The sequence below is a fragment of the Triticum dicoccoides genome, chromosome 2A (assembly GCF_002162155.2).
Source record: "Triticum dicoccoides isolate Atlit2015 ecotype Zavitan chromosome 2A, WEW_v2.0, whole genome shotgun sequence".
Classification (NCBI taxonomy): domain Eukaryota; kingdom Viridiplantae; phylum Streptophyta; class Magnoliopsida; order Poales; family Poaceae; genus Triticum; species Triticum dicoccoides.
In genome coordinates, this window is record NC_041382.1 from 586590312 (window position 1) to 586602751 (window position 12440).

The 12440-nt window shown below is 47.2% G+C and overlaps 1 protein-coding gene across 1 annotated transcript; it reads left to right on the forward strand.

Annotated features, from left to right (window-relative positions):
* Nucleotides 1–7310: 7310 nt before the first annotated feature.
* LOC119355532 lies at nt 7311–9533 on the forward strand. The gene is made up of 4 exons (XM_037622351.1): nt 7311–7902; nt 7981–8476; nt 8548–8629; nt 9159–9533. The coding sequence occupies exons 1-4, from the start codon at nt 7500–7502 to the stop codon at nt 9417–9419; spliced, it is 1242 nt and encodes a 413-aa protein (XP_037478248.1). The 5' UTR covers nt 7311–7499; the 3' UTR covers nt 9420–9533.
* Nucleotides 9534–12440: the final 2907 nt, after the last annotated feature.

Consider the following 12440-nt stretch of genomic DNA (forward strand, 5'->3'; position numbering starts at 1 on the left):
CAACCGGAACTGCATGTGCTTTCGAAAGGAATGAGGATTGTCGTTCGATATGGGAGCATCCAACGGTGCAGGCATACGATCCGTGGGGTTTGGGTTCTGGCCAATCAGAACACACGACTCAGATCACGCACGCAGCAGGGGAGGCATCGGCCACGCTTTGGTAGGCACACGACTTTCATGAGTGAACCGTGTGCTATTTGAAAACATTTCATGATAATCTCGGTTTTTAAATCCTCGTAAATCCAAAACTCACCCGAAAATCGTGAAACTAGGCATGGTGTCATATATGTCGAGGAATTTTTTTGTCCATTTTGGGGCAAGTTTTATTACAAGCCTCTTACAAACCGGAGCTTCTCTCAAGAAGCCTCGTGGTTCCGATACAGAAACATGCCCCCCTTGTGGGCGAAACGATAATCACTGCCTCTTTTTGCCTTGTATTCTATTCTACATGCAACATGGAACGACAGGATATCCGTGCTGAAATTTAAAATTATTCGGGTTCGTTTGGCCTTTTATAGATTAATTGAGTTTCCTAGGCATTTCATGTCCATAATTCAAATCTGAACTACAAATACATGCTCCAGTTCACCAAAATGGCTAGAAAAATCATACATGTGTCCTTGGGTGCATGCTTAGGTCCCATGCAAGGAATGGGAATGAATTACAACCATACCAACGTCCTGGCTCGTCCTCAAGCATTTGGAATCTCGGTTTTTAAATCCCCGTAAATCCAAAACTCACCAGAAAGACATGAAAGTTGGCATTGTGTCACGTCATGGCACATATATGTCATGGTAAAAACATAGTCCAATTTGGGCCAAGCTTTATTACAAACCTCTTACAAATAGGAGCCTTTCGCAAGAACCCTCGTGGTTTCGAAAGGGAAATGTGTCCCATTGTGGGCGAAACGATAATTGCTCCCTCTTCTAGCCTTGTATTTTCTTCTACATGCAACATGGAACAATGGGACATTTGCGCTGAACTTTGAAATTATTCAAGGTTCATTTGACCTTTTTTATTCATTAGTAGATTTTTCTAGGCATTTAATGTCCATAATTCAAATCTGAACTACAAATACATGTTTTGGTGCACCAAAATTGCTAGAAAATTGTATATGTGTCCTTGGGGTGCATGTTTAGGTCCCATGGAAGGAATGTCAATGAATTTGACCGTCTAGCGTCCTAGCTTGGCCTCAAACATTGTGAATCTCGGTTTTTAAATCTCCGTAAATCCAAAACTCAGCAGAAAATCATGAAACTTAGCATGGTGTCACTACATGGCACATATATGTCGTGGTAAAAAAAAGTACAATTTGGGACAAGCTATACTACAAGCCTCTTACAAACCAAAGCTTCTCGTAACCCTCGTGGTTCCGGTAGGGAAACATGCCCCTCTTGTGGGCGAAACGATAATCGCTGCCTGTTCTCGCCTTGAATTTTGTTTTTTGCAGGCAACATAGAATAAAAGGAGTGTCGTGCTGAAATTTGAAACGGTTTAGGGTTCGTTTGGCCATTTTATGTATTAACTGAATTTCCTAGGCATTTAATGTAGTCCATAATTCAAATTTTAACTACAAGCACATGCTCCAGTGAAGCAAAATGGGTGGAAAATCGTACATGTGTAATTGGGTGCTTGTTTAGGTCTCATTGAAGGAATGGGAATGAATTACAAACGTCTCGTCGTCTTGAAACATTGAGAATCTTGGTTTTTAAATCCCAGTAAATCGAAAACTCGCCCAAAAAACATCAAACTTGGCATGGTTTCATGACATGGCACATATATGTCATGGTAAAAAAATCATCCAGTTTGAGACAAGGCGCGCACATTAATAGCCAACGAAGTCCTTCTGAAACAAATAGCGGACACATTAATATCGCAAACGGTTGTATTATATGAACCGTGTGTTCTCGTAACTATTTAAGTGCAGCCACGCATCCCTCTTTTCTTATGGGATAGTACTACCTCCCTCCTCGTTCATTGGTCATCTTTGTATTTTGTGCCAAAATTTAGCCATACTCAGTGGCATGCGTGCAGCTGTTTGATTAGACAAGACGAGTGTGAGAAGTCCACCGTGCAGGCTCGACGGGGCGCATTCGATCAGTCCGTCGTGTAGGCTCGACAGGACGCGTGCATCCTGTCCACCTCGCAAGCTCGACAGGACACGTGCGAGCAGCAAGGCCGCCCATACTCACCGGGAAGCGAGCTCTTTGACCTTCGTCCACCAGCCGCCTGCCTTGCTCACAACTTCTCCATTAATGGCGGCCGAGCCAATGTTTAACACACGATTAATTAAAGCACCTGGACGGAGGGTGGATGCTTGTGATCCCATGGCCCCTCTCAACGTTAGCATTTGCTTTGTTCGTGTTTTCAACTTGTATTCTGGATAATCTAAAATGCCACATAGGGCAATAGATAATACGGTGACAAATAAAATGGCAACGGATAATACGACGACAAATAAAATGGTAAAGGATAATACACCGACAAATTTACAATGGCGCAGATAATAATTGTCTTACATATTCCGAATAATTTAAAATGCCACATGCAGCAAAGCCGGAAGACACGGGGGGAAGGAGAAGAAGGAAATTGCAGACAACGATCTGGGTCGCTACTGTCTCCACTCCTCGATGGATCACCGGGCGGCAACATCCTCCAGCTCCTTCAGTTCCTCATGACTTTGCTTGACAGCATCCACAGATTCCTCCACCTCCTGCTCGCGCTCGATCCGGAGCTTCCTCAAGTCACCCATTAGTTCCTCGACAACCGCTTTCAGGATCATCCCCGAGGCACTCCTCTGCTCATGCAACATCTTCCAGCCGGCGCTCCTCCTCCTTCTCGGCGAGCGCCTTGAGGAGCTTCGCATTCTCACCCATGAGTTGCTCGACGAGGCCGGTCGCCTTCTCAACCGAGGCATCGCTGATCTCGAGCAGCTTCATCAAGCCATTAAACAACTCCTGCTGCTTATGAGGCCAGCGAGAATGTCGTCGTCGTTGGCCAATGACTTCAGCAATGCTAGCTCGTGTGCTGGTGAGAGCTCGTTCGAGGGTTCCACGACACGCTGGGACATCTCTTCTCGGTTGCCGCGTAGCGGCGGGACATCTCTAGTGCTTCCGCGGCCTTGGTCTTTGCTCCCTGGTTATATGTCCACCCGAAACTCCTCCTATCGGTCATGGTGGAACGACTTGATAGGAAAGACCAGTTATGTGGGTGGTGAGGAGAGGAACTGTGAAGTAATTTTCGAGTGGGTAGTTTTTATAGCTCGGTGCTAGGTGTGAACACATATTGGGTTGTTTATCGCATATCACACACATCTTGTTTACATGGATCGTTTGTGTTCTTTTGGCTCATCGCAAATAGTTCATCTATGTGAACTGTATGCCGCATATCACACACATCTTATTAAGTTGAACCATTTCTGTTATGTTCCCTAATCAAAAATAGTTCATCCGAGTGAACCGTATGCCGTATATCACACACACTTTGATCTGGCTGACGGTTTCTATTGTGTTTGCTAATCACAAACAGTCGATCCAAGTGAACTATATGCCGTATATCTCACACACCTTGATATGGCTGCCCGTTTCTATTGTTCTGTCTCATTGCAAACAGTTCGTATGGATCAACCGTATGCCCCGCATCGCACACACAACTAAAATCTCAACCATGTTCGATGTCTCCGCCATCGCAAATATTTTGCATCTTTTTGATGGGTTTTTTACATCACGTTTGTGATTAATGCATCACACACACTTTCGTCAAAGGGCCTCTGATCGTAGTGTCGCGTTAGCAGCATCCTTTAGTAGTGATGTAGCTAGTTTGGTGGCTCAAGGTGGCAATGAATGATTTGAGAATCATTCGATGTATTATGCATGATGAAGTATTATGGAGGACACGAACCATCTTAACATTTTGTGCAGTTCCACTGAAATCAAGCTGAGCATCCTTGTTTGCATAAATACAGAAAAAGTGATTAGAAAAATAGTGGTACTAGTTGATGAAACATACGCTCACAAATAGAAGCATCTTCATTGTCTTAACGGGACAGATAGCAATATAGTAGCTTAAATTGAATATTTATTCAAAACAATACCACAATATAAGTAACACAACATGACAAATCACGATCATGTGGATGAAGGCCGGTACTGACCTTTGTTAGCAAGATTATGTGAGACCAAGTTCATTTTCAGGCCCCGGTATCTTACCATGAAGGAAATTCGTTGAAACCTTTTGAAGTCCTTGAGAGAGGCGGCAGAGAAACTGCTCGAGTCATTCCACTGTTTTCTTGTGTAGTTCAACTAAAAATAAGCATCCCTATTTGTCGAAATATTTAAAACATGCCACTACATTAACAATGGGACTAATTGATCAAATATATACTCATAAAGAGATGCATTTTCATTATCCTCATGGGAAATGATATGATAGCAAAGACAACAACTCTACTTGAACTGTTTATTACTTCATTTTGTCACTGGTTCTAACGATGGCGAAACGGTGCCTCAATTTATTAGTGACCTTAGATTAACATATGAAACAATAGCGCTTTCTCATGACAATAGATAAACAGTAAAATGAAGCAATGCCCATGTTAAAGTAATGTCCCTTTTAAGTAATCCTGTTGTTAATCTAGTGTTGTTGATAAATTGAGCCAATGACACTGTTTTAAGAAATGCTTTTGTCCTGCTTTAGTCCCCATGAAGATAATCACGATGCTTCTAATTGTGGTTGTACATTTCATTAATTCTTATTGATGTGAGATGCCGCTGTTAATCTTGTACCACTGCCAAAACAAAGTAACGACGCTACTTAAATATCCCTTTTATATATTTTTGCAAACAGGAATGCATATCTCCATACCAGGTCATGTCTTCCTCAATTTTAGTGGAATTGCACACAATTGGACGGGCAGTGTTGCTCTTCCTCATTGTCCTCTGCCACGTGGTTTACCTTTCTCGAGCTTGATGACCAGGAAGAAACAGACAACAACGAGGATTTATCTTACTTCAGTGGAACCTCACCCAAACTTGATGCCAAATCGATGATGCATCACCATGATGACCTATCGATGCTCATGGTTGCATCGGCCGGTGAAGCTGGTTGATGTTGGATGAAAATGGTGCCGTCTTCCATCAGTGCTCTTTGCTGGTAGCCACGAAGACGCCGATATCATTCATCAATGCACCCTGGTTGCGTTGGAGATGCAGCCGGCTTTCACCTTGGTGCAAAATTTTCTTTCGCTATGAACCAAATGTTTCCTCGGAGAAGCATCGATGTTAGTACCAAGGGCAAAAGTTTCGTATTGATTTCTAAGCCTTCTCACAACTTTGTCTTGAGCACCCCTGTAAAGTTTATTTGTCAAGCTATGAACTAAATGTTGGTTACGATCTTTCAATCATTGAGTTGTATAAACATATTATTTATGAGTTCGTTCTGAATTTTGCCACTAGTTAATTATGTTGCCAAACTTTGATTAAAAACTATTATATAACTACATAAAAATATGAATCCAATAATATTTATTTTTTGTTGGCATGTATTAGCAGTTTGCTAGTTAAATATGTGGTCAAGCTTTAATAATAAAAAATACAATGTGGAGTAAAAACCCGGACGGAGGTAGTACGTGATACAGTGGCACAGTGATTTAGGCCGAATATAAGAGCCCATGATTCTTGGGAAAGGGCAAACTGTACATACAAAATAATTAAATATGAATTTCTCAAAATATATATTAAAATTGAAGGTTGGTGCGGCCTACCTTCCCGATAATATGACCCAGTGTGGTTGTTCACTTGATGGAGGTTGTGTACCATAAGTGAATGATAGAAAATGCGACCGAGACGTGTGGAGCGTTAATCGCATGCATGTTCCTCCGATCCCGTTGAGTGGTCGCGCTCGCCACGTGGATATCTACCGCCGTTGGGGCCGCTTGCTGGCCTACCTCGGCATCGACGTTAGGTACGCCGTAGACTCATCTCTGTGAGACAGGTGGTTCTGGGATGAGCACGATCTGCATCGGCAGTTGTACTTTGCCGGTCATTCTCAGAGCCCACCACGGGCGCGCTCTCTTAGCCCGCGCCTGCCACGTGGCCTTACGCCCACACCCTCCCCCTCGCCATCCCCGTCACCAACCCCGCCGATAATCGCCGAGGAGGAGACAGAGCTCATGAGGCGAGTGATGGATGATTCCATCTGTACCCACGACGAGGCCCAATGGGAGAGCCTCGAAGAGATGATGGCCCTCTCCGCGGCTGGCGACGTCGCCATCCCGGTGCTAGACGTCGTGGTCAAGGAGGAGGCCATGGAAGACGTGAAGGAGGAAGTGCCATAGGAGCCCAATGACGCGGCCTCCAACCCGGCAATGGTGCGCTAGTCGTGGTCGTGGACATAGACTATACCGTGCATGCCAGAGTATGTCTTCGTGCCATCCTCGTGGGTGGGCACCGAGGCATGGTCACCACAATGGCCGAAGGTGGTGCAGGCGCCTCCCGCCTGGCAGCAGGCGCAGGTGCCGTGTGCCTACGTGTGGCAGTTGCTACCCTACATCGACCTCACCAAGGACGACAAGGAGGCTGACGGCAGCTACTGAAGACGGCGACGACGATGGCGGCGTCGACCGTTTATCTAGTGTTTTTTATGTCATTTGAATTTTAAGTTTAGTTTGAATATGCGGCCTTGAGACTTTTGTGGACGTTATTGTAACATATATATATATATATATATATATATATATATATATATATATATCATTTTAAATTATTTGTAATTTCTATTTACTCAAAATTCGGGTCTAATTTTGAAAGTCCAAAAAGGGACAAAATTTGAGATACGACGGTTTGTTGGACACACCAACGGCAAGATGACCGCTTGCGGATGCGCGTATCCATTTTACTGACCTAAATAACAAAATCCGAACAAAACCGAGGTCTATGGTTGGAGTTGGCCTTGCACTACCCAACAAATAGGAGTACAGTAAAAGTAGGCAGCGGGCTGGTAATAATGCAAGCAGCCTGCCAGAACCCCGGTAGGCATGCGTGAAGCAGCAGCAAGAGTGCAAGAGTAATGAAGGATCAAGAGTATATCCGACTTACACTGAACATTCAGACTTGCAAATGAATTGTCTTCAACACTTGAAATACAAGTAAAGGGATTTTTAAATTGAATCAGATCACGGACCTCCTGTTTGTAGTAAATGAATGGTCTAGTATTACTATAATAATGATCATCAGTAAGATTAGAAAAAAAAAAGGCCCAGACGTATTAAAAAGCTCCGCTAGGGGTAGACGCTGTACTACCTCAGGCTCACAGACGCTACTCGTCTGAAGCAGTTGAAGCTCCGTGCGGAGCTCAGCTCACAGAACAGAAGCACACCAAGTCACCAAACAAACAGCGGCTGGAGGAGGAGGAAGCAGCCACCCATTTGAGCCCACATCCAGTGACCCACTCCGCGCCTCCACCTAGAGGAGACCTCAGAGTTTGTGAGGTCCTCCTTCCCCATGGCGGCCATGGCCAGGAGCAACAGCAGCAATGGCCACGGCTACCACCACGAGGCGTCCACCACTTCCTCCTCCTCTTCCTCCACGTCGTTGGCTCGGGGGCGGAGATCACTGGAGCAGCAGGTCCCCGGGACACCGGGGCGGCCGTTGCTGTTCCTCACCTCATCCTCCTCGAGCCCGGCCCACCCCCAGCTCGTCTCCTCGAGGAGGTCAGTACCTTCCAAGTGGGAGGACGCGGAGAAGTGGCTGACGCAGTCGTCCGACCACCGCGGCCATCACCATGGCAAGGCGGCCTCCAAGCAGCACCACATCGGAGGACCGGTGCCGGCAACGGCGAGGAGGACCTCACTAGACGCCAATGCGCTTGCTTTGTACACACTACCTGCAGAGGTGCTCCTCAAAGGTGAGCACCAACTCTTGTTTTGGATTTAACCAGAAATTTCAGTGTTTATTCTTCTTCAAGAAATGCTCTGCTTTACAGACAAGTACACCGACAACGTGGAGCCGTCCAAAGAGAGCTTCGTGTTCCGGAGCTCCTACTGCGAGCCGGCCAAGAATGGCGCTGCGGCGGTGACCTGCGGAGATGATGACTTCCACCGGAGGGACGTCGGCACGGAGATGACGCCCCTGGGGAGCTCCCCGACCTCACGGTGCCACACGCCGGTCAAAAGCACCTCCCCGGCAAGGCACAACACGCCGACGGGCCGGTCGGGGCCCCTTGTGCCGTACAACAGCGGCAGTGGCATGGACATCTCGGAGCTGACGGACTGCCATTTCGCCAAGCTGGACCTGGGCGCGCAGTTCGATTCCATGCTCGTCAACTGGAGCTCCAAGGAGGAGGAGGAAGAGGAGGTGTCCAAGAGCCTCAGGCACTTCGAGGCCAGCGCCGGCGACGGCGGCAGAGCCTGCGATAAGCGGGTTGCCGCCGTCACCGAGTGCCGGTGGGAAGACGATGAGAGAGCCAAGAGTTGCATAAGGTGTGTGCATTTTGCATCTTGTAGCTTGTGAGGATTTGTAGTAATTTGGTTGTGCTTTATTTGGTTATTAGGTATCAGAGGGAAGAGGCAAAGATTCAGGCCTGGATTAACCTGGAGAGTGCCAAAGCTGAAGCACAATCCAGAAAGCTAGAGGTGAGAATGAAATCTCATCTTGTGCATAATGCATATTGCAACTCTTTTAGGCACCATCATAAACTGCATTCAGAAGTTCAGACGACAAATTTAACAGCATGAAATTAGAAGGGTGGAAGCATTGATGTATTCATTGTTCGATGTTATCCCCTCAATCCTTGTTAACCATTCCAGCTCACTGCAATTCTTTAACCGGTTTTGCTGCTGAGCTGGGCTACCATTCTCAGTCATGGTAGCCATGTGAATATCTTCGGTCGGAGAGCCAAACAATGTCGTTTAACCCTAATCTAAGATGAGGACCTGTATCCTAATGATGTTGTGGTAGTACTACATTACTACAACCGATGCAAATGCACGGTGTACTGTACTCCGTGCTGTCAGTAACATATCATTATCGCAGACATAGAATTCAAAAGGAATTTTCAAACATTTCCCCCTGATGCATTGATAATGATACTTAATGCGAACATGTTCTTCTCCGTGTCAGATCAGAACCCCTCACGTTTTTTTGACGATGTGTGTTGGTCAGGTGAAGATTCAGAAGATGCGATCGAACCTGGAGGAGAAGCTGATGAAGAGGATGACGAGCGTGCACAGGCGCGGCGAGGAGTGGCGCGCGGCGGCGCAGGCGCAGCACCTGCAGCAGCTCCGGCGCGCCACCACGGAGCACCAGGCCCGGCGGGTGAAGACGATCAGCCACCACCTCTCCGGGACCGGGAGCAATGCGTCCTGCGGCTGCTTCCCCTGCAACAGTGACAACATCATCAGCGGCAACCTCCTCAACTATTAGTTACTGTAGGTTAATTACTGGAGTGCTGCCTAGTTTGACATCACCATGTTCCACCTCTCCGATTAACGTTCTTCTTTCTCACGATCAAGTTATCACAGCTCTCCGATTAACGTTCGAGATAACCTTGTTTTCTCTGGCCAAACCAGCGGTAGACAGTCATGCACTCATGGTTGGACTTGGATAGTCTAACGTGCCTCCTGAAGATTGCATGGAATCGCAGACAACCTCAAGCACAGAAGCTCTGCTTTGGTTGGACGACCAAGTACTCATTTGTGAGCACGTCGTTTGGCGTGCTTGTCTGTCTGAGTGCATTTTCATTACCGCTAACCAAGGGTGAAGGGGACACGCGCTGTCGACGAGAAGGCCGTCGCGCACGGAGAGTCGTGCCATTCTTTGACCAGCACGCACAAACGAACAAACGGACGCCTCGCTACGCTTTTCCAGCAGCTCCTGCCCCTGCTTCTGCGCCTGCTCCTGCATGCATTTAAAGGGACACATGCGGCAGGCATGGCGAGTACAGTACACGGCCACGTAGGACGGAGTACAGTACACGCCACAGCTCCCTAGGCTGCTGTTTGGTTGCCTCCTAAAGTTAGGTTCGCCACAGACATGTAGTGTTTTTTGGAGTTGATTTCTCGCCACACTCTGCGGCGTTCGTTTTCAACACCAAACTTTGTGGCGCGTCGCAAGTGCGGCTAAACAAATGTGGCGCCACTAGTCTGCAACCAAACAGCCCCTGTGTGTCCGCATACAACCCAATCAGACCCGTGCGGGAAGGAAGAGGCATGTTTGGTTGTCTGGTTTCATTGTTGGGCCTGCATCGAATAGCCTAGAGCCTGCCTCGCTGGAAACGTTCGGATCGGCAGTTTCTGGAGCGAGGGGGGATGGCGGGAGATGGGAAATCTGATGCGCCGTCCCGGCGCCAAATCTAGCCTTGCCCCCATTTCCACTCGCTCACCCATAGCCACTTTCTTCCCTACTGCCTCACCACTGGCTGCGGCTGCGATTTCAGATCTGCGCTAGAGGCGGCGACGGCGGAAGAGGCGGAGGCGTTTGCGGCGGATCTGGTGCTCCCTTTGTTGTTGGCCACCGTCTGGTCGACCTTGTCTGTGCCATGGCTCCTCCTACACTGTCCTCGTCTCCGATGCCGGTAAGCAGCACCCCTTCCTCCCTTTGTTAGGTCGGTAGTTAGACCATTAGGCAAGTTATATGACCGATTTCTCACGCACGGATGAGGCTGATAATTCAGGCAGCACCACTGATAAGTGTGATTCAGGCATGGGTCATGTTCATGCACCAGAGAGTTGTTCGTTGTTTTGGGAGACCTTCGATCTGCTATGGTCCAATGTTTATCCGAGAACAGGAGAGGATTCAAAATCTGAACTACATCTACAACTGCAATGACGTCGAGGCTCTGTGGATGCCTTGAATGAAAAAAGAACCATTTGCCAGACTTGTCGAGACCTTCAGAAGCAGGGGGGCTGCTACAAGATAACATCAACACCACTTTGGAAGAGCAAGTGGCCATGTTCCTCCATGTTGTTGGCCATAACCATAGGTTCATGGTCATTCACAACACGTTCAGGAGATCAATGGAGACCATTTCTAGGTACTTCAAGCAGGTGCTTTTTGCTATTGGGGCGCTTAGAGGAGAGATGATCATGAGACCATCTGGCCGGACTCCACCCAAGATTCGCGGAAGCCCAAGATGGTATCCATACTTCAAGGTGAGCATTGAGACAATATACACTTTTCATGGCTTGATATGCTTGTATTGTTCAAGTTGAGCACTAACACAGACTTGTGATGCCATTTTCAGGATTGCATTGGGGCAATAGATGGTACTCATGTCACTGCCAGAGTTCCTAGGTCACAGTCTGTAGCATATAGGGGAAGGAAGCACTACACAAGCCAGAATGTGCTTGCTACTGTTGACTTTGATCTGAAGTTCACATATGTGCTGGCTGGCTGGAAGGGGTCAGCGCATGATGCTAACATTCTCACTGACAGCATGAGTCGACCTGATGGGATCAACATCCCCGATGACAAGTTCTACCTTGGAGATGCTGCCTATGCATATCGGCCGGGTGTTCTTCCACCCTTCAGGAAAACCAGGTACCATCTCAACGAGTTCTCTGGTAGGAACCATCTTAGGACTCCACAGGAGTTTTTTAATCTCAGACACTCCAGCCTTAGAGTAACTGTTGAGAAGGCATTTAGATCTTTGAAGAATAGGTTTAAGATCCTGGATCAGAAGCCATTCCACCCATACTCCACTCAGGTTAAGCTTGTTCTTGCTTGTTGCATTCCGCATAACTGGATCCTCCAGTGGGGCTTTGATGAACACGTGCCTGAGGAGGAAGAGGTCGAGCCTGACGATGTTGTTAGCTCCGGCCATGGTGTGGAGGCATTTGACAATGACGCTTGGAAGAACAAAAGGTTGAAGTGGGCAGAGGCAATGTGGCTTAACAGAGGTCAGTGCAGGATCTGAAGAAGAGGAAGAAGCAGCAGAAGCAGAAGCAGAAGCAGAAGTAGAAGAAGAGGAAGATGAAGAGGAAGATCTGGTGGCAGCAACACCGATGAACTGTCTCCTATTTAGCCAATGGCTCTTAATAATTTGTTCTGTCATTTGATAGTAGTTAGGATGAACTGTCATTTGTTTAACTAGCTGGCACTAGATTGTGTGTGGTAAGCTCACCGCTAATTAGAAGTGATAACAACACCTTATGCAGGTTGCAACCAAACACCATGTTATATGTGCGCCTAATGCAATGCGGGCAACCAAACGCCGGGTCAAAAATAGTTGTCTCATGCAACTAAGGTACATGCAGGCAACCAAACTATGTGCATCGGGGGTCTTTTTACCTGCATCCCCTCAAACCGGCTCACTAGAGCCAGGCTCGTCGAGCCAGGCTCGATTGGCAATGTAACCAAACACGCCCTTATTGTATTTGTTTTGGATGACCATCTGTGGAACTTAATTCGCTCTTCGACCCCTCAAACAAATTATTTTCAAATCTG

Excerpts from the sequence above, each read along its gene's own strand:
- LOC119355532 (XM_037622351.1), top strand. The coding sequence starts at position 7,500 with ATGGCGGCCATGGCCAGGAGCAACAGCAGCAATGGCCACGGCTACCAC. Across the intron at positions 8,477-8,547 it reads AGAGCCAAGAGTTGCATAAG|GTATCAGAGGGAAGAGGCAA; the intron begins GTGTGTGCATTT and ends TTTGGTTATTAG. Across the intron at positions 8,630-9,158 it reads CACAATCCAGAAAGCTAGAG|GTGAAGATTCAGAAGATGCG; the intron begins GTGAGAATGAAA and ends TGTGTTGGTCAG.